The 24,972-nt window shown below is 39.4% G+C and overlaps 2 protein-coding genes and 1 long non-coding RNA gene across 4 annotated transcripts; 2 read left to right on the top strand and 1 right to left on the bottom strand.

Moving 5' to 3' along the window:
* Window positions 1–1,229: 1,229 nt before the first annotated feature.
* LOC139607833 (uncharacterized) lies at window positions 1,230–10,855 on the bottom strand. The gene is made up of 3 exons (XR_011684902.1): window positions 10,770–10,855; window positions 10,180–10,241; window positions 1,230–1,364 (listed from the first exon to the last, which is right to left on the bottom strand). It is a non-coding gene; the product is annotated as an uncharacterized lncRNA (long non-coding RNA).
* On the top strand, window positions 3,831–8,632 carry ftr83 (finTRIM family, member 83). 2 transcript variants are annotated; one of them, XM_071461071.1, is made up of 8 exons: window positions 3,831–4,506; window positions 4,948–5,043; window positions 5,233–5,466; window positions 5,819–5,978; window positions 6,119–6,175; window positions 6,784–6,852; window positions 7,383–7,449; window positions 7,734–8,632. In XM_071461071.1, exons 1-7 carry the CDS (start codon window positions 3,931–3,933, stop codon window positions 7,433–7,435), a joined length of 1,245 nt encoding a protein of 414 aa, XP_071317172.1. In that variant the 5' UTR covers window positions 3,831–3,930; the 3' UTR covers window positions 7,436–7,449; window positions 7,734–8,632. The 2 variants fall into 2 exon arrangements, with proteins under 2 accessions (XP_071317172.1, XP_071317171.1); XM_071461070.1 differs by lacking the exon at window positions 7,383–7,449.
* Window positions 10,856–10,860: 5 nt separating the features above from the next.
* ruvbl2 (RuvB-like AAA ATPase 2) lies at window positions 10,861–15,717 on the top strand. The gene is made up of 14 exons (XM_071461072.1): window positions 10,861–10,937; window positions 11,835–11,894; window positions 12,076–12,131; window positions 12,269–12,410; window positions 12,595–12,724; window positions 12,811–12,877; window positions 13,010–13,116; window positions 13,243–13,336; window positions 13,643–13,861; window positions 13,951–14,069; window positions 14,355–14,474; window positions 14,565–14,694; window positions 14,842–14,956; window positions 15,325–15,717. The coding sequence occupies exons 2-14, from the start codon at window positions 11,840–11,842 to the stop codon at window positions 15,348–15,350; spliced, it is 1,380 nt and encodes a 459-aa protein (XP_071317173.1). The 5' UTR covers window positions 10,861–10,937; window positions 11,835–11,839; the 3' UTR covers window positions 15,351–15,717.
* Window positions 15,718–24,972: the final 9,255 nt, after the last annotated feature.

The following is a 24,972-nucleotide window of genomic DNA, read 5'->3' as shown; positions in this document are numbered from 1 at the left end:
AAAGAAGTGAAAACTAATGTACAAGAGCACGCTTCCATTTTCCCTGCAGCTTCCTTTCTTCTTTAATTTCTCATGTGGCTCATCTGTGGATGTAATGCGCACACACTTCTCGGCAGCTGTATTTCCACCTATTGTTGTCAGACAGAATCGCCATTGTCTTAAACCGGTTATAGTCCGACAAACATCAATGTGGCCTAAGGTACTGTAGGAATTTAAGGGACCACCCAATAAACAAACAGAGATAGTCTGAGGCTGAGCAGAGTTTCTGAGTGATTTCAAACATCCCTGTTTGCGTCTTTTATCACTAAAAAAGTGTAACTTGCTGTAGGTGGTTTGTCCAAGAGCAGGTAGTGCTCAGAGTTGTAGTGTTTACATTATGACCAGTCAAACCAGTCTGATCACTTGTACAAGTCAATTTGTAACTGTAGGTATGCATCTGTTTGTGCAGCAGAAAGAAAATGTCTTGGCTGGGACACAAAACGGAAACACACATGCACACGTATGCATGCACAAATGCAACATTCCTGCCAGCTCCAGGTGTGTTGTTGCAGCGGGTGTTTTAGATATTTGTGTGCTTGCTTCATTACCTGTTATGATTCTTTTTTTTTTTCATTCTTTTCCTTTCATCACCTAACACAGTGTTATTTAAAACCTGCTAATGGGGGAAAAACATTTCTGAGGAGACCTCTGCAACATGAAGTATCTGCTGACATCACAGCCTCTCATTAGCATTTCAATTAGGCCTCATCCCCTGGTTTCCACCAAAACTACTGCCTCATTTACAGTCTGTTGCTCAGGATTACTTTGAAAATCCCAACTGTAAAGGAACTTTTGTTTGAAACAAAAGCTTTCTCGTGTACTTTGCATTTCCTGCTGTATCCAGAATCATGTAGGAGAAAGATATGTGTTCATTTAAGGTTGTAAAAACTACATCTCCACCTTCAATTCATATCTTGACCTAGTTCATACACATGGTAGTTTCACCTCTCCATATTTGGTCAGGTTTCAGATAAGCCACTTTTTCCTTCCTTCCTCTGGAGTAAAGGGGGAACTCTGTGCTTACAGATTAACTATCTGTCAGTGGAGAAGACTGCCGCCGAGGGAGCTTCTAACACATGATAGGAAAATGACTAAACAGAGCACATTTGTTTAAAAATGTGGAAAATCACCACGAAGCATGATAATGTTTATGAAACAAGGCGCTTTAATGAGATTTAATAACACACATCTGCCCAAGAGTAGCATGTCTGTTTCAAGTCCCAGTGTTCTTTGATGAAGAAGACAGAAACTCCACAGTCATCTGTAGCTGAGCCCAAGTTCAAGGTGAAAGGTCAACCTTCATTAACGTGCAGCGAGTGTGCTTTCTGCAGGGGGAGAGCAGGAGAACACAAATGGCTGTTTCATCATAGGAAATAAGGACCCACTTCTCTGAGAGTGAGTAATAAAAACAGGAAGACACAATATTCAAACGTGTCAGTGGAAAAAAGTGGACATAATGTTGATGCTGGTAGACACACAAAGGTTAAGAGTCCTGCAACACAGGTCAGATGTGAATGAAAGACTGCACACCACTTGAAAGCATTGCTGTTGTCACAACAACCTGAGTCAGTAGATGAGCAAAAACTCCAAATATTGAGTGTAGGTCCATATACAAATCTGGACTGATTCCAAAATAGTGGGCCCATATTTTGAAGGTCCCATGATAACAATATGCAGATTTTAATATAAAATACAAATTAGTTTGATTATATTGTGTGTGTGCATAGTTTGTTGGAAATATTTGTTTTATATAGAAGCTGGACGGTGGGTCTGGCACACTGTACAAAATAGGCAAATAAATTAGTCAGACAAACTGAAACCTCAAAATAATAATAACACTTGACAAATGTTCATTTGATTGTGTTTGCTGTCACATTTCTGTCAGTTTGAAACTGAACTGAAATTTTCAGTAAGTGCAGAAGATGAGTATATACACTATGTGTAGGCCTAAATTTTCTTCTTCTCTTTAAAAAAATTTATATTTTTGTTTTATGGAAGCAGAGTCCATCTCATGGCTAAAACAGAGTTAGAGGGCCAATCAGGTTGATAGAATAAAGTTAAAAAAAACTCAAGACAATAGACAATAATAAAAAAAATCCTATTTGAATCAAGACCAGATTTTAGTGTCCATTAAGAAGCCTGTTGAAGTACTATTTTTAATGTTGCTGTTTTGATTGAGAAAATAAATTTGGTTCTCAATTACATGAGCATACAAGTCACTGAAACTCAACGCAACCATTTTCACCTATGGCTGATATTAATGTTGCATTTGTCAATGTCAATAGAGATCTTGGGTCAGACTCATTGAATTCACATGCAAATAGGTGCAATGCATATTTAAATGATAGTCAAATGAAAATAAATAAGAATTCCTAATGTAAATCATTCTTGCAGGTTTGTAATATTAATGTAATATTAAGATCAATGGTGCAAGGTCTTTTTAGGGTCATGTTGATTATCTGAAATAAAAAAAATCAATAATTTGGATCTTTTCATGAAAACAAATCTACAACTGAAGACATTTCAATGTATGTTTCTGTTTACACAAAGTTTTCATTGTATCTTCCTCCCTGAGACAATTCTCGGTTAACGTCTCACCGCTTGAAGAGTATGATCCCCGTCAGTGAAAATTTTTGTCAATTAAGATGCTACATTTAGTCTTGTATGTCAGCTGGAGTTACTGTTGTTGACGGACAACAGACCCTATAATGCCTGGCACTGCTGGGGCCCTGCTGGCTCTAACACAATGGAATCTTTTTAAGCAGGCTTTCTCGGCCCTCCTGTTATCTGGGCTATCAAGTGTAGTTGCATTCCTATCTCCGTTTCAGCAGCCCTGAAACTCCATCTTGGCTGGGAGGTGTGTTCACTGTAAGATGAAATACACCGAGGACGGTTTTCAGCACAGAAGAGGAAACATTCTTATAATTGTTGGAGCTTGGTGGAGTAAGTTTTCTTATTTGGGACAGTGTAACAGTTCAGCTTATACAACAAAGAGAATCTCAGTGTTGGCTATAAACAGCAGGTGTCCTGTCAGACCTAAGAAGAAATCAGTGGTCATGAAATGCAAAGTAAAAAGAGTTGATAATTAACTGGTTACAGGTAAGGTGAAGGTCAAATTGGCTCAAGAAGCCCAAACCAACAGAATCTAACCAAAGCCGACAAAGCAGGTAATTTGGCATCACTATGAGACATCACAGCTGATCACCAGAGAAGGAGTTGGATTATTATTAGTCACAGTGCAGAAAATAATCTCCTCAGAGTAAGGTCAGTTTGTACTGTGACTTGAGTGGGTATCATCACACGTCCAAAGGGAACAGTCTGTCACCGAGCAATCTATGACACTCAGCAATTAGAGTACACTCGACAGTATAGTGTGACTCACCTGTGGTTTCTTCATATCACATTGTTTCACAGAAGCCTTGTGATTTTTGAATGTGTGTGATTTTTTCTTTTACTCACTTATTTGTAAGATGAAAATACTACAAATATTGTTTTGAATGTCACTTTTAATGCTCGTCACCGCTTTCCTGCACAGAAATGTGTAAAATCCTTAAGGCCTATCTATATTGTCTTTTTGTGTTTCTATGAAATAATAAAAAAACTTTGAGGAAGTACAGTTTTGCTCACAAGACCAATCCTTGTATCTTGTAATCAAACATTTCATTCATTCTCCTTACATTCTGTCACAGATGGAGGCATTCACTGTGTCCTTTCTTTGCCCCACCCTTGTTTTACTGGTTTCGGCTTAACCAGTTTAGCCTCTCTGTTTACTCTATATAACTTGCACCTGTAGTACCTGCGGGATCACTTTGCCACTGTGCTGACACAAGTCACTAACTGTCTTCACAGGAATCTTCGTTGTATTAGAGGGAACAGCACCAAGTAGTCCTCATGTCATCTGACCAGGATAACTGCCACCTGTGTAAGGAATACCTCCGGGATCCTGTGTCCATCCCATGTGGACATGGCTTCTGCTCCATTTGCCTGAAAACCTACTGGGACCATGCTGACCACACGGGTTCGTACCAGTGCCCACAATGCAGGGTCACCTACAACAAGAGGCCCACACCTAGGCGCATGGGAGGCTCCCGGCACTCCACCATCCAACGCAACTCTGAAGCTTACCCACCTCCACCCCCATCCCCTGACTACAACTACGCAGGACCTCAGGATGTAGGTTGTGACATCTGCATTGGCAAGAAGCACAAAGCCGTCAAGACCTGCCTGATGTGTCTGGCCTCCTACTGCGAGAAGCACCTTAAGCCTCACTTTGAGTCAGCCACTTTTAAAAGGCACAAGCTGGTGGATGAAATCGGCCACCTGGACAGGCAGATCTGTCCCCAGCATCAGAAGGGCCTGGAGCTGTTCTGTCGCACTGACCAGATGTGCATCTGTGTGCTGTGTACGGTGAAAGAACACAAAGGTCACGACATGGTGTCCGCTGAGCAGGAGAGGGCTGAGGAGCAGGTCGGTAACATTTTACTTAAAGTGACAACACAGGTTTTTCTGACTGTCTAAGAATAAGACTGCTAAAACGTGCTTTGAACATGACTAGTATTGTTTAACGTACACGAACATTTGTCATTTGTGAATCAGTGGTGACACATGTAAAGATCATGGTTCACTGCACAAGCAACACAGTGTTAGGTAATGCAGGAAAGAGCAGCTCACAATAGATGAAACAAGCCCAGAAACCAAAGCTCTAGTATTTTGTGAGACTCACCCAAATGAGAATAAGGCTTCTGTCTGCGTAGGCAAAAAATCAATTGTGTGATTTTCACTTGAGCTGAGCTGCACACTGTCATTATAAAGTCTAAGGTTTAAATTTAAAACAGTCTTGAGTAAAATGATTTAGTGTAAATTAATTGGTGTCATCAACATCAACACTCTCTGTTGTTCTCTCCATAGCAACGGCTGGGCGCCACCCAGGCTGAGATCCAGGAGAAGATTCATGACCGACTCAAGCAGATGGAGGAACTAAAACAAGCAGTGGACTCACTCAAGGTTTGTGCTGCCATCATCCATCATGCAGATAAGACCAGACTAACCACTACAGATTGAATAGAAAGTTAAATCAACTACCAACACAGACAACATTCCTTCATGTAGGGGTGATGACAGCTTCCCTCAGTGTGTCAGTAAAATCAGTGTGACTCAGCTTATTCATTGCATACCTCCATGTTTCCTGTGCAGAACTCGGCGCAGAGAGCGCTGCAGGAATGTGAGAAGATGTTTGGCGACATGATGCGCTCCATTGAGAGGATGCAGCAAGAGATGGCTAAGCTCATCTCCTCCAACAAGAGAGCGGCACTCAACAACGCAGAGGGCCACATGGAGCGTCTGAGCCATGAGATCGCTGACCTGAAGAGGAGGGACAACGAGATCACCCAGCTGTCCCGCACTGAGGACCACATCCACTTCATCCAGGTAAATGAAACGGACAACTACTAAACATTAAGTTAGATATAGTACCAGATTAACAATATGATATAGTGCCACCATCCTTCATCCATTTTCTAACCACTTATTCTGTTCAGGGAGCTAGAGCCTACCCATCATGCTTTGGTATTTCACCCTGGTCTATTATATAAACAGACTTACACCACTTAACATCTAGTCCCATGCTGTATCTCCCAGCTTTCCTTTGTTCAGTGCACAACTCTAAATGCCCATCAGTTAACTACTAACTGATAATATGATGTCTGGTGTAAACTTAAAGCATCTGTGGACTAATTTAAAACAAAGATTATCTCAATGCTTTGCTGTATTTCTTCATTAGAGCTACCACATGCTGATAGCCCAGACAGAGGCTGAGGAGCTGCCCACAGTGACCGTCAACCCCTACTTCACCTTCGGCCCAGTGACTAAGGCCGTCTCTGAGATGAAACAGCACTTGAATGAATTCAGCAACGATGAGCTGGTTAAGGTAGCCAAGACAGGTGAGTGTGTTTCAGATAACAGAAAAATACAAAAATGGTGGTTTGATGTTTATCTAAGTCCTCTGGTATCACTATGAACATGTTCTGAACATATTATCACTGTTACCATTAACTCAATCATTCTTTTTTGTATTTTGCAGTTAACAAAATGACCTTCTGTCAGCTGGATGAATCCAAAAAGAGACGTTCAATAAAAAGTGAGTCAGTCAATCAAGAAAAATGTCTTTCCTATTCCTGATTTTATATGGACAACAAAGTAATGTGGTAATAATATTCGTACAGTTAGAACTAATCTTGTACAATCTTGTATTCTAGTTAATCCACTAAACCAGCATAGCTACAGTATTTAGACATTATAAGGACCCCAATTCAAATTTTAACCTAATTTGACCAGGGGAAAGTCAAATAGATTTACAGTTTCCTTTGTACTCATTAGGCTTTGTGCATTCCTGTTTGATGTTTGGTCAGGGCTGGAGGATGATATTCATCAGAGGGCAGCCTGAGGTCAATCAGTTGCCACATGGTTAAATGTTTACTTTGACCGAGTTTACATGAACTCTAATGCAGAAATCAAGTTGCATGGTCTTGGATGGTTCAGATAAACTTCACTAATACTGTAACAGTCACAGTATCTGAGTTAATACAATTAGAATATCAACACTACCCACATTATACCAGCCGTCATTATCAGTCTTGACAAAATCAAAGGGATAACACATGTATTATGCAGTAATGTTGATGAATTTTCTGTGATCACTAATTCTAAATAATATCATTAAACTGATCTATATATTTCCCTCCACAGGCGATGAAGCTGCCATGTACAAGTCTGTACCAGTGCAGGAGCCTCAGTACAGGGAGGATTTCCTGAAATGTGAGTCTCGGCTTCTCTGACGCTGTTTTCTGCAGTGACACAGTTCACTGCTCTCCCTGCTCATTTCAATGCATCAGGCAAATTAGATGCTGATGAGGTTCTCTGTCAGACCCTGTGGCTGACCACATCTGATTTTAGTAGCCACTGTTCGTCCTACAGTGTTGACTGAGATTGGGATTGACTCATGACAAATATATTAGCAAGCGCTTGCACAGCTTTGTGATTTTAACTTGAGTTGCAGTTAAAGTTTTCAATAAAAAGGTGATGTTTATTAACCAGTCAGATTAGAACCAAATGACAAGTAAAATAAAACTTTCAATAGGACATGTACATTTTACATATCCTAAGAATTGTTGCATCTAATCTTGGAGGCTATGTGAAGTTTAGGGAAAAATGGCCTGGTCTGTAAGGTCACTGGAGAAGGTGCTCAAAGGTCATGGGTCTCACTTTACAGTTAAAGATGCTCTTTTAAAGATGGACTTCTGTTAGGGGTCTAACTCACAAAAAGTGTGATACCTCTGGCATTCCAGATAATAGGCCGGGCAGATCTAGCCGAGGCCACCGGGTGTCCCACCAGCTGTGACCTGCAGACAGCAGGCAGGTGACATCTAAAACCTGGGTTTTCTGTGTGTTCAGCCAGAGGGTCTCACTCCTTTCCTTCAAATCTTGATATTGCAGAAGTTAGTTAAAAGTCTAACAGAAGGAGAAATCCTAATTATATTCAACTAACCTCTAAAACCTTGCAGCTGGGGGTGCAAAGGTGAGGGGTCCATATGGGAGAGAGAATGTGTAGCAAACAGTGACTTTGCCCATCTTCCTCATTTACATTCAACCCTTCACTCTTGTGAAGTAAATGTTCACAATCTTTTGTCTCTTCCTAGATGCTTGTCAGCTCACTCTGGACTCGAACACAGCCTACAGACAGCTCTACTTGTCTCGAGGGAACAGGAAAGCTGCCCTCAAGAGAGACCCCCAATCCTACAGTGACAACCCAGCCAGGTTTGATTCCCTGCCCCAGGTCCTGTGTAAGGAGCCCCTCTCTGGAGGCACCTACTACTGGGAGGTTGACTGGAGTGGGGAGGGGGCGGCCATTGGCGTCACCTACAAAGGCATCAAGAGAACGGGCTATGGAGACAGCTGCCGCATCGGCTACAACCGCAAGTCTTGGAGCCTCTTCTGCTCTGATTCCAGCTACTCAGCCCGCCACAACAAAGACCAGATAGACATCAACGTGCCCTATTCCTCCCGTATAGGGGTGTTCCTCGACCACGCTGGGGGTACCCTCTCTTTCTACACTGTAGGGGACACCATGTCTCTCATCCACCGCTTCAAGGCCTCTTTCAGTGAAGCTGTCTATCCAGGCTTCTGGGTCTGGTATGAGTCAGCCATCACCATCATCCAGCTGTGATTAAATAACACACTTCTAATAATCAATGTACAACAGTGATTCAATTTTGGTATGGATGCACGGAAAAAAACTAGTACTACTCTGTGATAACATGTTGTAATTCTTTTACAAGATTAGATATATTCTTTATTTTTAGACTATGTTTTATATATGAGTATCAGGGGACCTGTTCTTGATGACTGTGAATATTCTGCAAATCAACATGTGTGGAATTTAAGCTCAGGTGTATGAAGTGAATGAGCATTTAAATTATTTAAAATAGTGAAGGCTGTACTTGATTGAAATATGTCATATGGTCATTTATAGAAGCTATGATACACATTTTTCAAAAACTACAATTTGTATCAATAAACATTTTATAACAAGGTCAAACTGTGGTTTGTTGTTGGTTTACTCCATCCCTCTATTCACAAAAACTTTCGTACTTAAATCCTTACTCCACAGGTTCATCCCTGAGCATGCTCACCATGAATACAGTAAAATGTGAAATGAAAGAATATCAACAAGAACAACAAGAAGCAAGAATATCAACAGTACCCATGTTATACCAGCCTTCATTATCAGTTTTGACACTAATCATTGGGATGTGTTTCATTCATTCCTTAATTCAGTTGAAGACAGTCACCAAGTCAGGAAAACTTTTAAGTGACATCTCTAAAGTCCATTTTCCTGGTTTGTAAGATCACAAAACACAGCTATTACGTCTGAAGGAATATGTTCCAACATGTTCAACTGAAATAAAATAGTAAAATAATAATAATGCTTTGTGTGTGAACAGCAGAGTTGGTTTTGTGGAAGGCTGAGAGGTTTGAGAGGGGCTGTGCAGAAATAGGTGAGGTGTGACCAAGAGCTCCTGAGTTCACACGTGGTTGAAACTCTTGAAAATCTTGAAACTCATCTAGCAGCAGTTTCAACTGTTTGTGTATGTTGAACTAAGGTATGCTGCAGTCTGACAGTAAAGATCTTTATCATGTAGTTATTCATTAAAAGTCTGGTTTCGGGCTGACAGTATAAATGATGCAACACATGAGCTATTTTTCTTTACAAATGTAGCTGTAAAACTGGCTGAGTCCCACCTGATCATTGTAGCAGAAAAACTATATGCAGTTCAAGCTAGTGGCCATTCCCTCTTTGCTGGGAGGAATTTTAGAGATGTGGTTATTGACAAAACATGTGTTTTATTTAAACACAAGCCAATGATTACACACCAGGAAACATCACAAATGGTGACAATGCAAACAAAAGGTTTTGTGAATAGTTTGTAAGTTGTTCAGTATGTGTCCTCCTGCAGTTGTGGTTTGAAGCAGGTTTAGATTGTGGAATCCTAAAACTGGAGCCTCAAGGGAAAACTTTGAAGATATTGAAGAGAGGATATGAAAGATCTCTCCAAGAATCCTTTGCCATTGTTTATTGACAATGTAAACTTTACAAACTTACTAAACTTCCACTATTCCACCTTTGCCCTGAGCAAGGGGAAGGGATTGAAATAACAGCTCTCAACCTGCTCTACAAAAAAGGGCAGTGTGCCATTTTTCTAAATCTTAAAAGAGAGAAACAAATTGATCTCAATTCCCATGTATTTTAAATATTTTCCATCTGATTTTAGTTGCTGTTTTACACGCATACATCAACATGTATTTGCCTAAATGTAATATATAATCTAATATATGTTGCCATGATGTATTATTTGACTTTTACACATAAAAAAAAGGTGACAAAAAGCAAATAAAAAAGTTAAACGTATTTTCCTGCATAATGCTGAATATTGGATGGTTTTTGGCCACAGTATACTTTTCTGGTGTCCAAATGCACATTTGCTGTCACTTTGGCATGTAGTTGTTGTGCCTTGAAATTCTTAAACATGTACAATCACTTGTGAGCCTTGCTACCTCTAGTGGAGAATTGTATGCAGTGCTTACCAAGGCTGTCATTGGCCACTATTCACATCACTGGGAAAGCTTCTGTGTGAGGAGATGATTCACTGTTGGAGATACAAAATACATTTTAAACAGTGCAAGAAGTAGGGTACAAAATATTTTCATTGGCTAGACATTACTGGTCCAGCTCACCCATGGCTTAGGCATTGCAAACTTAGACCATGCTCACTCATTATGGGATTGGTTACTTGGTAACAACATAACACAGGCCACCTCCCTGAACCAATTCACCCTACCTAATCCCTGCTCTGTACACATTTGTTTTATAAATCCTACATTGTTTAAAGTGGTTGTATAGGCTACACGTCTGTCATTTTACAGCGCCAGGAGTCACGTGGTTTTATTCAGTTTTCAGATACAAGTCGTCTGAATTAAAGAACAAGAGACACAGGAAAACGTGAAAATCTGCGAACGATGTGAATATCTTTCTTCGAGACACCAAACTAAAATAAGTGGTCTAATTGAGCCTACACCACAGTAGTAAAGTTTATAGGCTTAAGTCCAGTCAAAAGTAACAAACGTAAACAAACGGGTAGTAAAACGCATGACTGACACTTTTCTAATTTACCTGCCTTAAAATTAATTTTCACTCAAGTCGTTACGACCATGTCTACAGAGGGCAGTCAGTCTCACAGCTTGCACATAGAAAAAGAAGAACTTGTTTCTCTTCGGACACATTTACCCTGCGCACCTTCAGAAAAAGCGCCGCATTCTCACATTGCAGAAGTGTGGCTCCACGGGTGAGTGTGTATTTTAAAATATAAATGTAATAAATATTGTACATATCGATCACTTAAGTCTTTATACCGCTGTACGCATGGTTAAAGTTAGATCCTCCCTATTAGCTGCAGCATTACATCCTCATCCGGATGTAACGATAGCTAGAGAATGGAGCTAGCTAGTTTGCTAACATAACATTAGCTAGCATTAGCATTACATTTCTCTGAACTAGCGTTGTGGAGAGGATATGTTGTGGGTTTTGAATGTCATTTAACTTAAGTTGAGTCTGTCGACATCTCATCGGTTTGTTATTTATATAAAAGCGTGTATTACAATCGGTATTATATATAAAAAGTCTCAGAAACTTGGCTAATATAGCCGTTGAGCCACATTTGTGTTGAGGCATGAGTTGGGACTGTCACTATGACAACCGACTGGACAGGGCAGAGTCTTTTAACTTTGGTTCAATTTATGTAGCTGCTTCAGCTTGGTTAATTAACTTAATATTAGCTGTTGAATTCAGGGTGAAATCTGACGTTGTTTTTAAATAGGAAAGGATACAAGCATCAACAGAGGCAAGGTACCAAGTACACAACAAAATAGCTCTGATTCAGGAGTACTTGTAAAATGTAATTCTTCAACAGTTGACTCATTTTGACATAAAACTAGAAAATACAAGCAGGTTTGAGTAACCAGACACCCTCATGAAACCTGTTGTGAATGGTGTTCATAACAGATTTGACTGTGTATAAGACAGATGCATAGTACTAATATCAGGAGTGGCTTTGCTTCCATAAGTATTTTTCATTTAATTGTCTAACAAAGGCCATGGAAGGTAGAAAAGCTGGGAGAAGTATTAGTTTATTTCCATGTTATTTTTATATTTAGGACACATGTATTGTCTGCTTCTTCCGTAGGAGAGATGGCGACTCCAAAGGTTCCAGAGGTTCGTGATGTCATGCGGATCGAGAGAATTGGTAAGAATACATATTCACACCAGGGCTGACTGTTGAAATGTTAATGGATACAAATTAATGATCGCTTCATGTGTTTTAAAATAGGTCAGCCCTATCATACCTGTTGTATGTAGATGGAAGTGGTACCTTGACTTGCTCTGCCAAATGGGGTTAATATTAATTTGTTTTATCTTCTGTTCAGGTGCACATTCTCACATCCGTGGCCTTGGTTTGGATGATGCTTTGGAGCCAAGACAGGTATAGTTAAGTCTTAGGTCATACTATGTAGTGTGTGAATGTGAAGTGAAAGACGATATAGGATTACATCACAGACTGATGTGCATTGATATGTTTTGAATTTGGCCTCAAGGACACCTGTTTTGATTCACCTGCAGGTCTCTCAGGGGATGGTTGGCCAACTGGCCTCCCGTCGGGCAGCAGGGGTCATTCTGGAGATGATCAAAGATGGCCACATTGCTGGCAGGGCAGTACTGATTGCTGGACAACCTGGCACAGGAAAGACTGCCATTGCTATGGGTAAGGGCCATACAGAAGACTTTCCAGAACACAATTTCATGTCATCATCCTCCACTTGATGTGATATTGTTGCCTTGTGTTGATGTGTAATTGGTTAAAGTAATTTTTTTGATAAAACAAAAGTTCCTCTACCTGGATTGAGTGACTGAGCACAGGTTTGTGTAAAACTTTCTTTTTTATACAGGCATCGCCCAGTCTCTTGGCCCTGATACCCCCTTCACAGCACTGGCTGGTAGTGAGATCTTCTCTCTGGAGATGAGCAAGACCGAGGCACTTAGTCAAGCTTTTAGAAAAGCTATCGGTGTGAGGATCAAGTGAGTGCACAAACACAATAACTGTGTTTTGTAATTTGTATTGTTTGAAATGAGTAGCTGTTCACTGTGTTTGTTTTTTTTTACAGAGAAGAAACAGAGATTATTGAAGGAGAGGTGGTGGAGATCCAGATTGATAGACCAGCCACCGGAACGGTAAGCTGCTTACAATGTTGTCTGCTATTGCCTGTTTTGGAATATATTTGAATGAATAAATGTATAAATGACCCGCTCGGCATTATTCAAATATAATCGAAAAATTGCTGAAAATACTTTGCCTTCTATCAGGGTGCCAAGGTGGGCAAGCTGACCCTAAAGACTACTGAGATGGAGACGATATATGACTTGGGCAACAAGATGATTGACAGTCTCAGTAAAGAGAAAGTACAAGCAGGGTAAGTTGATCTCATGTTTGAGGATCCTTAAAGGATCTGTTATCGTTATATGTTTGCAGTTTCATTACATCAGGTCTGATGTGCAGCCACACATGGTTTAAACTGTATTTCTCTGCTGTCTGTCAGAGATGTTATTACCATTGACAAAGCCACTGGAAAGATCAGCAAGCTGGGCCGCTCTTTCACTCGAGCCAGAGACTATGATGCCATGGGAGCTCAGGTATGCTAGTCTGCCGCATCACTAAAATCCACACACTGAATAACAACAGCAGGTTTTTGCACTAATTACAATTACAGTTGAATTATGTTTAAATGAAATGATCTGTTTTATGTGCAAAGGATTATTATTAGATTTTAAAAAGGAAACTCAGCTGCTGTTTGCCACGTGAATTTACAAAATCCATTAACTAAAACTTCTGAAATTTACTACTTAATATAACAAAATTGTATTTGTGGAGCATTGTGAGTCATTTAATGGGGCATTTTTTAAAAACTGAAATTTATTTAGTTTTCATTGTCTTTATAGACACAGTTTGTACAGTGTCCAGAGGGTGAGCTGCAGAAGAGGAAAGAGGTGGTCCACACAGTGTCCCTCCATGAGATTGATGTCATCAACAGCCGTACACAAGGCTTCCTGGCTCTCTTCTCCGGAGACACCGGAGAGATCAAGTCTGAAGTCCGCGAGCAGATTAATGCTAAAGTGTGTGAGTGGAGGGAAGAGGGCAAGGCAGAGATCATTCCAGGGGTAGGTTCAACGATGTCTGTGTGTATATGTTTTTATTAGCCTTCTCTGTGTGATTGTGCTTGACTGATTCTTCATGTTTGTGGCTCCAGGTGTTATTTATTGACGAGGTCCACATGCTGGACATGGAGTGCTTTTCCTTCCTGAACCGAGCCCTGGAGAGTGATCTGTCCCCAGTTCTCATCATGGCCACCAACAGAGGCATCACTCGGTACTGTTTGCATCCACCTTTACCTCCTATCTCATCATTCAAGTTACCACATTTAGGGATACACTATGGATTTTTAAAATTTCTTCTGAGCAATTTACATTTCTTATAACATGAATATATGGCTACTGTAAAAATGTAACTTAGTGTGGTCAAATGAAAAGAAACGTCCATATGGGTGATATGATTTAATAACAAATTTAAAAATGGTTGGTTTGGAGGCATCACTTGTCACTCTGAAGCTTTATCACATAACACTGAATATCTTCCTATTTTTTTTCTTCTCAGTATCCGCGGCACAAACTATCAGAGCCCTCATGGCATCCCTATCGACCTGCTGGATCGCCTGCTCATTATCGCCACCTCACCTTACTCTGAAAAAGAGACGAGGCAGATCCTCAAGATCCGGTGAGAATCTGCACTAATTGTCTGTCAGTAAACTTTATTTCCTTCTTCCCAGTGTAGAGGTGACGTAAATCTGCATGTTTTTTATTTCAGGTGTGAGGAGGAGGATGTCGAGTTGAGTGAGGAGGCTCACACCGTCCTGACTCGCATTGGCATGGAGACGTCGCTGCGCTACGCTATTCAGCTGATCAGCACTGCAGGACTGGTGTGTCGCAAACGCAAGGTTAGCTCAGTCTGAACAAGCAGATTTTATTGCTGCAGCTGGAATACATGTTTAAAAAAAAATCAACATCTGTAAGGAAGTATTTTGAATCACGACTGATTATTGCCATCAGCCTTAGCGTTGATCTTATCTGTGTTTTTTCTTTAGGGGACAGAAGTTCAGGTGGAGGACATTAAAAGAGTCTATTCTCTGTTCCTGGACGAGGCCAGATCCTCTCAATACATGAAGGAGTATCAGGATTCCTTCCTCTTTAATGAAACACGTGAGTTTGCTGTTTATCCTCTCTGTCAAGCACAACATCAGTCAAATCAACAATGCATCTGTTGAAACAGCCTCAGTTTTCACATGCTCACTAAAGCTGTTCTCCATTAAACTGATTGGTTTGTAGTTTCACAGCAAAGAAGAGAAGAGATACAGTACAAGGAAAAATAAAAACACAAAAAACAGCTAACTCATCTTAGCTCCCCAGTGGGGACAGCTCTCCATGCACATTATTTAAAATAAGAGTATAAAAGACCTTGTTATGCAAAAAGGTAAATTTTTAAAAGAAGCCAAATGGTTTTTGTATGTAAAATATGTTCTGTACATAATCTGGTGAATAAGCAAGATTCATTTGTTCTTACATTTCAGAAACAGCTTCGATGGATACCTCATAATGAAGACGACCGCCTTGTTTTCTTACTCTGTGAAATTTTTATGTTGTCGATTGTCACCTAGAGCCAGTTTGGAGCAGGTTTTTACTTGAATTTGAATTCAGCATTGGATCACATTGAAGATAGAATTCAAATGTATGAAATTCCCTACGTGTTTCTTCTCTGTTCAACCTAAACAATGATTTAATTCAAATTTATGTGAATTTACTGAAATTTGGCTTAATTCTGAATTTAGCACAATTCTGTTCATCACCGAGGCCTTGTGGCAGGAATATCCATTCCTTCAGTGTTTTTTCTTTTCTTTTTTGTTGACTTATCTTCACAATGGTTTATTTGTATGAAAATTATTAAACAGGCTTTTATAAGCACACTCTTGTTTTCTTCTTTGTCACTCAGTCTTGAGCACTACAAAACAACAGATTTTATTGGTTAGAAATGATTTGTTGGAACATCTGCTGCAAATTTAGTGTCAGGTTATGTGATACTAGTTTTACGATACAGTTTACTCAATTGAGCACCTGCATTATTGTTAGTCCATGGCTCTGGCTCACATACACAAATTATAATAAGATTAAAACCTGTCTTGAAGTCCTAACAACAATAATGTGAGAAGTTTAAGATATAAACAAAAACTTTATTTTCCCCAAACTTTTTTTTTCATGCTTGTAAACAAAACCATTTTGAATACATTGTTATTCAATATAAAAGCATGAAGTGCATGTTACACTTAATTGTAATTTGAATATTGGCATCAAGTCCTAGGTTTAATTCTTTTGTGCAATTCTTTATTTAGAGGATATTATATAAGTATAATAACTATTTTACATTCTGGAAAGGGGATATAAAGTAACAGAAGTTAGTCCAGTAGTTTTTATATATATATATATATATATATATATATATATATATAATATGAATTCATTTAGCATTTGACTCCAAACAGTATAAAAATATTTTAATGCATGCCATGATTAAGATTTCAGAATAAAGATTTACAGTTTTTTACAGTAGGTTACACCAGTTTCTCTGTGCTTCTGTGTTTTCACAACCCTTCAACATGCAGCTCAGCTTGTTAATGTAACATCCAAAATGCACTAATGCAACTAACACTACATCCACATCTCAGGATCAACTCTTTCATCACAACACTGACAACATTTGTCTCCTAACAAGAAAACTTATAAGTCAGTGTCCAAAAACCAAATCAGTTTCCATTACACTGAGAAGAATGGCTCAGAATCTGTACTACATGGATTCTTACCTTCCCTTACAGTATGTGGTACAAAAATTAAATCAGAAATGCTGTAATATGTTCCTAAAAGAAGTATATATATTTACTATACTTACATCTATAGGATATCTACAGATAAAAAATATAGAGCAGTGTTAGTCAAACCTGTGTTGTCATCCTCATCACACCTTGCATGCTCTCCTCTGCTCTGATCATATGGACTGTGGTCATAAGCTTCCAACCTCTGTGAGAAAAAGCAGTTTTTGTTCTTTTAAGATGTAGATGTAGCAGAACGCAGCCAATAAGTATTTACAGTAACTTTGTGTTATGTTTGGTTTTGAATGTAAATATAACAGTTTTTAAAATAGTATGTTAACAAGTGCATAGTAAGAAAACGGTTCACGAAATTTGAAAGATGTGGTCACTGAATTCATTTTATGGTACAGAAATAAGAAGTTATCCACAGTTTATCCCACACTGACAGCTGTTGTGCTGAACTGTGAACTGAGAAAGGAGAGGTGTGTTTAACCAGTTGAAAAAATAAACTGTAGCAGGTTGTTCCATACATGACAAATGAACCAGACATGAGTCCGTGACCCTATTAAAACTGCCACCACAAGGTGGAGCCCTAAGATCTCTGTTGTAGATATCGTCTCTGCAAACAATACAATACAATATGCAAACTGTGCTGAGACAAATGTGAGCTCGCTTTTCAATAAGCAAGTCAACAGCATCACTCACAACCTAAAAATATCTTCTGGCTGCATCGTTTAATTGATTAAAGCCGTCTTACCGTATGATGGGTGTGAGCTTGTACTGTAAATGACTGCAGCTAGTCCACACCTCAATCTCATCACCCAGTCTGATACACTGCACACACACACACACACACACACACATACTGTGGAGCAGATTTCCTCAGAACTCGATTCTTCTGTACTTAGATAATCAGATGCTTCGTACTGCAAATCATCCCATCCTGTTTTTGGTGGTGTTATTCTTTTATGCGTTCAGGATATATTTAAATCATCAACTGATAAAATGGCGTTAGATCAAAGTGTTAAAACTATTTTTGTATTTACACTATATTTGTCCAACTTTGTCCAATTTTCACATTTCAAAAGTCACATCACCATTAGATATACATATGGTAATTATTGTCATTGGCTGCTGCATCTAATTTATTCTAAAAACAGCTTTAAATTCCAAAAAAAGTAAATCACATTTAGTTGACATCAACACAGTGAAAGTACTTACAAAGATCAAATATATAAGTCTGTAAAAGTCAGAGCATTGCAGGAATTTTATCAAAGCACAGCCATACTCCCAGACAGGAATATTACCCTCCCATCCACCAGCAAGACGCTACATTTATTTCAAAAGTAATTACAGTAGATTAATCAATTCTACCTGCACAGAGTGTGAGAGCAGTGCAGACTCTCTCCTACATGGAAATGAATATTTAATGTTTAGTGCTGGTGGGAGAGTACTGCGTGGATTACCCTGCTGCCTACATCCCATAAATCCCCCTCAGTCCCACGAGGCTTCTGTTGCCTGCTGCCTACTCCAGCATCAGATGGATTCACTGGTTGGACTAAAGCTGAAATCAACTTCATGAGGGTTCAGTTGTTTGTATGCAAAACAGGGTGTGTGTGTGTGTGTGAGAGAGAGAGAGAGAGATGCTTCTCTCTTGGGATGTAGCCACCTTGTTTTCAGCATTTACAGCAGCAGTTTTCCGACTGTCACTCTCACACACGCTTTAGCTGATGTTGTGTTAAAATGTGGAAACCTTAATCAGAATCTAGAGAAGCAGAGACCTGGGGAGGTTTACACCAGTCTCACTGTATTCAATATTTATTTGAATAAACTTGACCTGAAGACATTTCTTTTTCTTCAGTGTCAATCTGACTCCAAAGCATTGTTTGCAGATAATATTCAACTCAGCCCCTCTGGGTGTGAGTCCTCTTGGATTGGTTCCCATTCTTTGTCTACACACCACTGTCCACAGGCTACAAAAGCTGCACAGCATGCTAACATATTGTGGCATTTTGCCTGCTGCACAGATTTGGTTGCCCTTTCTCTTCACCACAGCCAGGCTATGCTAGCATCCTGCAAACTGAACCCACTACCACTCCATCTCTTTATAGACACATCTGTTATCACCAGTCAATGTAATTCTATAGGTGAGGCAGAAATCAGTGGAGGCCTTTTCAAACACAGCCGGTCTGATGACTTCCACCTGGGTCACGGTGACACGCAGGAAAGCTTCGCACACTATTGACGGTGTCAGAGTTCACTGGACATACTTAAAGTCTAATGAGGCTCTCAGTGTGTATGTCATTAGCTAAATGTGTCCATATCAGAATCACTTCCATCCGTCATGACATGAATCAACTCGTTGATCAATTGAATTGATCTGAGAAGCTGTCACCTGACGGAAGGATTAGAAAATAGATTCACCTGTCAAGCTGGATTTTACCAAATGAGAACCCTGCTGAAATCACAACCTTCACAACACGAGAATCAAAGATGCTGCTAATATCCACAGGGTTTAAATATTTTTGCCACCGCCTTGTGATGCAGCTTTTGTTTATATCAGCAAGACAATCTCAAATATATATGTAATTGTCTGATAAAATAAATCATTACTATGTGTGATCACAAATACACCTCATTCAGGACTTTTATACTCACTTTGAATGAGAGCATGTGCAGATTCACGAGTCTGTACCTGTTTTCTTTATCTGTCTTGACTTCCAAATTACACGTGTCTTGCCTTCACCTGTTAAATAGGTGTTGATGGATGCATAAGTGCATAAATACTTTATATTTGAACTAACAACTTCACTGTGAAAAAGAGGTCACAATAATCAACAAAAGAATCATATACATTTGTTTCCACAGTGTCTAGACCACCATCCTGTACTGTTTATTATTGTGTCCCTCTTGCCACATTTCTTTCATGTTCCTTAAATAGGATTTTAGGATCTGAGCAGTATTTGGATCATGAGGCTCATGAATGGACAGAATTCGAGTCCATTTCCTGAGGTTTCCAAGAAAAAATAAATCTTCATCCTCTCTCTCTTACTGCCATATGTGAAAGGAAGAACATGTGATTCCTTTGGTGAAATCAGAGAATGAGGTCATTTGAAGTGCATCACATGTGCTTTCACATATGGTGGTGAATGTGTATATTATTTGATGTCGGAGAACAGGATTAAGTGACAGAATCATGCCACTAAGTAAACTAAGGAGTTATTTGAAAAGAAAATACAGATTGAATAGGAATATATCATAGGAGGAGGGGGAATTTACGCTTAAACCATCGAGACAATTCAGACTTCATTATCAGTTTGGACTCAATTTCACCATCATTGTAAGCATCAGCATGCAGTGCCTGGTAGGTCACCTGCCATCATGAATAATCTATCAAGCCCATTTATCACTCATCTCAGTGCCCTCCTTCAATGACATTCATTCATTTGTGGTTAGCAGCCCTCTGCTCTTGAAACAGAGAAACATCAAAATGCATTTGATGCATTTTATGCATCAAAGTGCATAAAATGTGTGCTTTCTTGACCCGCACTCTTCTACCATATAAATGCATCTGAAAGTCATTAACTTTTTTGGTGAGGGTAACATTACATTTCTATAGTATCAAAAGTAAAACTGCACTAAATGTATAAATACAGATGTATTAAAAAAACAGTGTTAACATATATATATTAGAAATCTATTATTTCTACTTAATAGACATAGGAACCCGCTACCTTTTGATATAAGATTTGAAAGTTTGTGATGAGTGATGGTAGCTGAGTAACATAATTTCCAAGTGGTCAAAGTGGTCGAATGTGGGACATGTGCCGACCAACCCCAAAATCTTTTAGTAAAAAGGTGGGCTTTGTTTGTTAGAGGGAGCCAGACAGAGGAACTGAAAATGGATTTTCATGGTTGATGTGTGTTAAAACAGAGGCTCTCATTCCTCAGCCCTTAGGTATTGTTAAAAGGCAACTTATTTTTTTTGGTGACAAGTCAGTGAGGAATTAATCAACAAGACTGAGACGATTTCATCTGTATTCATACTGTCAGTGTGTAGATTATGAACCTTATGTATGGAAATGACTTTCCATATGCCAGATTTATGACTTAAGGATTGCACCATGGCATCGCTCCACATGTAACAGTAAATCTAGTCTGCAGCCACAGCAGCATAGCTCTGAGAGACTGCACTTAGACACGACAATGACAAGTTGAAGTTGAGCAGGGACACCATTTATCATGTTATCATAGCATGCTAACATTCAGGACAAAGTACTAATGAGGTTGATAGGAATGTCATTTGCTTTGCAGGCAACATGAATGACTGGACCAAATTTCATGGAGATCTATTGTAGGTGGTATCCAGTGGTTTAGTGAAGCCTCTGACTTGCTGGAGGCACCAGAGGAAGACTTGCAGGATCATCCAAGATAAGAGGCTTCATCATCTGAGCACCTTGATTATCTGTATCAGTCCTAAATCCCAGCAGTTATCAAGTCTTTTCACTAAAAATCCCAAATGTTAACCTCATTATAGTGCTAGAAAAAATTAAAGTCAGAGAACACCAAAGTCATGTGACTTCATCTTCAGAGGAACATGAATGTTTGTACCAAATTTCACAACAGTAGTTGTGGGTCTGATGCTTGTTTTGCTGTAATGATTCTCTGGTTGGACAAATGAGACATACAGATCAACTACTGCAAAGTATTAGAGCATGACTGATTCAACCCAGTGAGAGAGCGCTTAATTGCCCAGGGAAGTTTAACATTCACAGTAATGTAATGTATTCCTGGACTCAAACAATTTTAATTAGGTAGCACAAAATAAGGGAATATCCTGGATTCATTTCTTTTTAATCTATTCATGTTTAATGATGAATAATATTGAAATGAACACACTTGACCTCTTGTACTCCTGTAGAAAAGTGGTTGCCTGTGTGCATCTTAAACTGTGTGTTCCTCTGGGTGTGTGCTGTTAAATATTTTGTTGTGCATCATTGTACTTGTGGTTTCCAAGAAGTACACACCTTAGAGCATAACTGAAAGAGACGACTATTTGCTATGTGTGTATGCGTGTACATCCTGTATGTATACCATGTAACCTGCTCTTCTGCTTCCATTCACACAGAGCTGTTGCCATTCACTACCACGGCCTGCTTTCTGCACTGTGCACACAAGTCATTCATAAAGCTGCCTCCCTGCCTCTGCTTCACATGTGGAACACATGAATGCAGATGCTACCGTGTACACATGGGCACATGCGTAAATAGCCTTCAGAGGTTTTTCTGAATCAGTTTCTGCTGCAGTGGAAACAGTCGTTCTAAATATGGAACCATGTGAGCTAAAAACAGCAACTAAAACCGACCAACATCATTCACTGTTTGCCAAGTCAAGCATAAGCTCATGTTTAATTCAGAAAACTCGGTTATTCATAACTCACACTTGCTGCACCCGTGACACTGAACCCACTGCGGCACACAACAAGCACAGTTGCGGTAACACTATTCCTCTGTCAATTTACATTACATCCTTGTTAGTAAGCATGCAAATCAAATTAATCCCTCATCGCAATGGGGACCTCACTGGCACAGTTTGAAATGCTTCAAGGCCTGATGGGAGATGAGGAGTGATCATTGCAACTGGCTGCAGGGTAATGACGTTTTCTGCTGCTGTTGCTCCAGTGACAGCAGGCCTGACCATTACTTGCCATTTACATCTTTTTGAATCATTTGCGTTGGTTCCTTCATTGACATTGCTCAGCCCACCATGAAGCTCATCTCTTATTCATTCCACATGGGCAGACAGCAAAGAGGAAGAGGACATCTCATGCTTCCTCTGGAACATGTGTCGGCTTCTTTAATGACACAGTAACGCATGCAGAGACATGCATTAATGCAGACTCTGACAGCTTATGGTTAGTTGGCTCCTCCGGCTCCTCCACTGACACATGAAAGCAGTGATGCTCAGCACTGGCAAAGGAAGAAGAAGAGGAGGAGAATCTGTCTGTCGGATGTTCACAGTGGAAACAAATATAGGCCTCTGCTGTACAATACATTTGTTCATGTGTATTATTATTGTCTGCTTTCTCCAAAAGTAGCTGCTGTTGTACTGACATAGTTTTTGCTGTGTTTTTATTGCTGTTCCATCATTTGTTTTGTCTCATTCTGGTTTCAGGTCTGCATAAGAAATATAACATTTAGAAAATATATTTTTTAGAATATTAAAATTCAATCGCAAAAACCATGTCCATGACCATGTCAATCCATGAAACTATTTAATCTGCTGATAAGAACATCTTTTGTTTGTTGAATATTTCATTATGTCAGATAATAGGATAATAAGATAATAGGTGGTGTACCTCAAGGTTCGGTTCTTGGACCATTTCTGTTCTCCCTCTAAAAACCAACATGATTGTTAAGTTCAGTGGTGGAAATATTATCAAATGTTCTTTAACCGGCAAAAGTAGAAGTACTCATTATGCAACACAATGACCCCTGTCAGAAATCATATTAATGGTGCATTGTTATTGTTAACGTATGTGTAAGAAGCATTTTACTGTAGTAGGTTAAGGTGGAACTAGTTTTTATATGAAATCTTAATTAATAATGTAGCAGACCACATTACATTCACCGACTGGTTAAGTTCAATGTGCAGCTCTCACTATGTACAGCTACAAAGTGAGAGCTACTTAAAAAGGTAGGATGACACACACACACACACACACACACACACACACACACACGCAGACACACACACACACAAAACGATGACAAAATTCAGACAGTTTGGAGTCAGAAATTAATGACAACAGCTCTGTTTTGCAAAGCAGTCTGTATATGTTTTGTACATATAAGACATAGCACAGATAAAATTTCATCCATGAAGAGTTCGATGAAAAGCAAACTGAATCTGAAACAGAAAAAAAGAATGGGATGTAAATGCAATTAAAACACCACATAGATGTATTTATTTCTCCCTCTGATGTTCATATTTTCTCTTGTCTCCTATATTTTCAGAGGTGTTTTTAAATTTTTTTTATTGCCGTCACTTTCTGTGATGTTAAGGTCACTCAGTGCTTCTCATCATTGTGTCCTGTAATGACAGTGGTTGAACACACTAGCACATCCCCGCCTCAAGTAAACCTCTAATGGAGCAAAGAGCTATTTTTGCCTTTTCCCCTCAATTGCACCACTAGCCTGCAGAGTCATTTGTTGTTCTTCATTCTCTGTCACTGCTTTTAATCCCCCGTGTTCAAGCTTGTTAGTCGAAAGAATGTGCTACATGGACCAGTGGATGACTGAGTTTTTTCAGTTTGCATTTTTCTCGTAACACAATAAAGTTTGCACTGAAGTCTTTGCTCATTTATTTGTATCTTATATCTGTGAATAACAAAAAGGCTGTGAACCATACACACTAAGAGCAAGTTAAACTCTAAAATGATATTAAAACTCTTGGCAGAATAGATCAGCCAGTGGGAAATAGATCCTGGATCTCATATTCACATACAGATGACACTATTTCACATCAAATGAGTCTGGGAACATGACAAACTTCTCACTGGGTGCAAATGGAGGCTTCCACCACACTTGCTTCAGTGAAGGCAACTGAGTTTCTGCGTCGTGAAGCAGGTTGGAAAAGTCGGTTGGGTGCTAACAGAGAGAGGTGAGAGATTCACAGTGGAGGTGTGATACTGCAAACGGCAGATTCTTCTGTTTCATGTGTTCTCCTACAGAAAGCCTATTCTGGTTGTGTGCTGTCTCTTCCTTTTCCTAATCCGACTCTGCATTAATCATCAGCTACATCTAATTACATGAACATCTCTGCCTGCAACAAAACCTGTAGTGAGGAGCTCTGAAAATACAGACATTCCTGCAGAGAGTGTGGCAGCAATTCTTCTACTTCTGTCTGAAATTCCTCATTCCAGTTCTGGAGGTTGGCAGATATTCAGGAAGAAACATATAAACTAAATAAATTACAGTCTTGTTGAATGTGCTGAAGTGTTTCTTGACAAGATTGTTTTTCTGAAGTGTCACCATAAAGAGTCACAGAGAAATTAAATATGCCTGTGGTTGTCACCACAACATAAACTTATTGTGTCCTGACTTTATAATGAGATGCTGCCAAGATGAGCCACTATAGGTTCAGATTTATGACAGAAACCATTTTAGGGCTTTAATTTAAGCCTTTACATGTTTTCAGCTTGTTGACACTCATCAGCCCTTTAGGGAAAACAAAACAGGCTATTTTTGGTCACTTGGAAGGAAGTGGAACAAAGATTTTAATGTAGGACTGCCAGGATGCTGTGAAGGTAGGATTTCACCAGCAAAACTCTGCAAGTCATTGTAGCTGGATTATTCT

The sequence above is a fragment of the Trachinotus anak genome, unplaced genomic scaffold (assembly GCF_046630095.1).
Source record: "Trachinotus anak isolate AG129_WGS33_773 ecotype Australia unplaced genomic scaffold, CSIRO_AGI_Tana_v1 ptg000024l, whole genome shotgun sequence".
NCBI lineage: Eukaryota > Metazoa > Chordata > Actinopteri > Carangiformes > Carangidae > Trachinotus > Trachinotus anak.
Note: the sequence above shows the minus strand (reverse complement) of the source record. Positions and strands in the feature narration are given on the sequence as shown.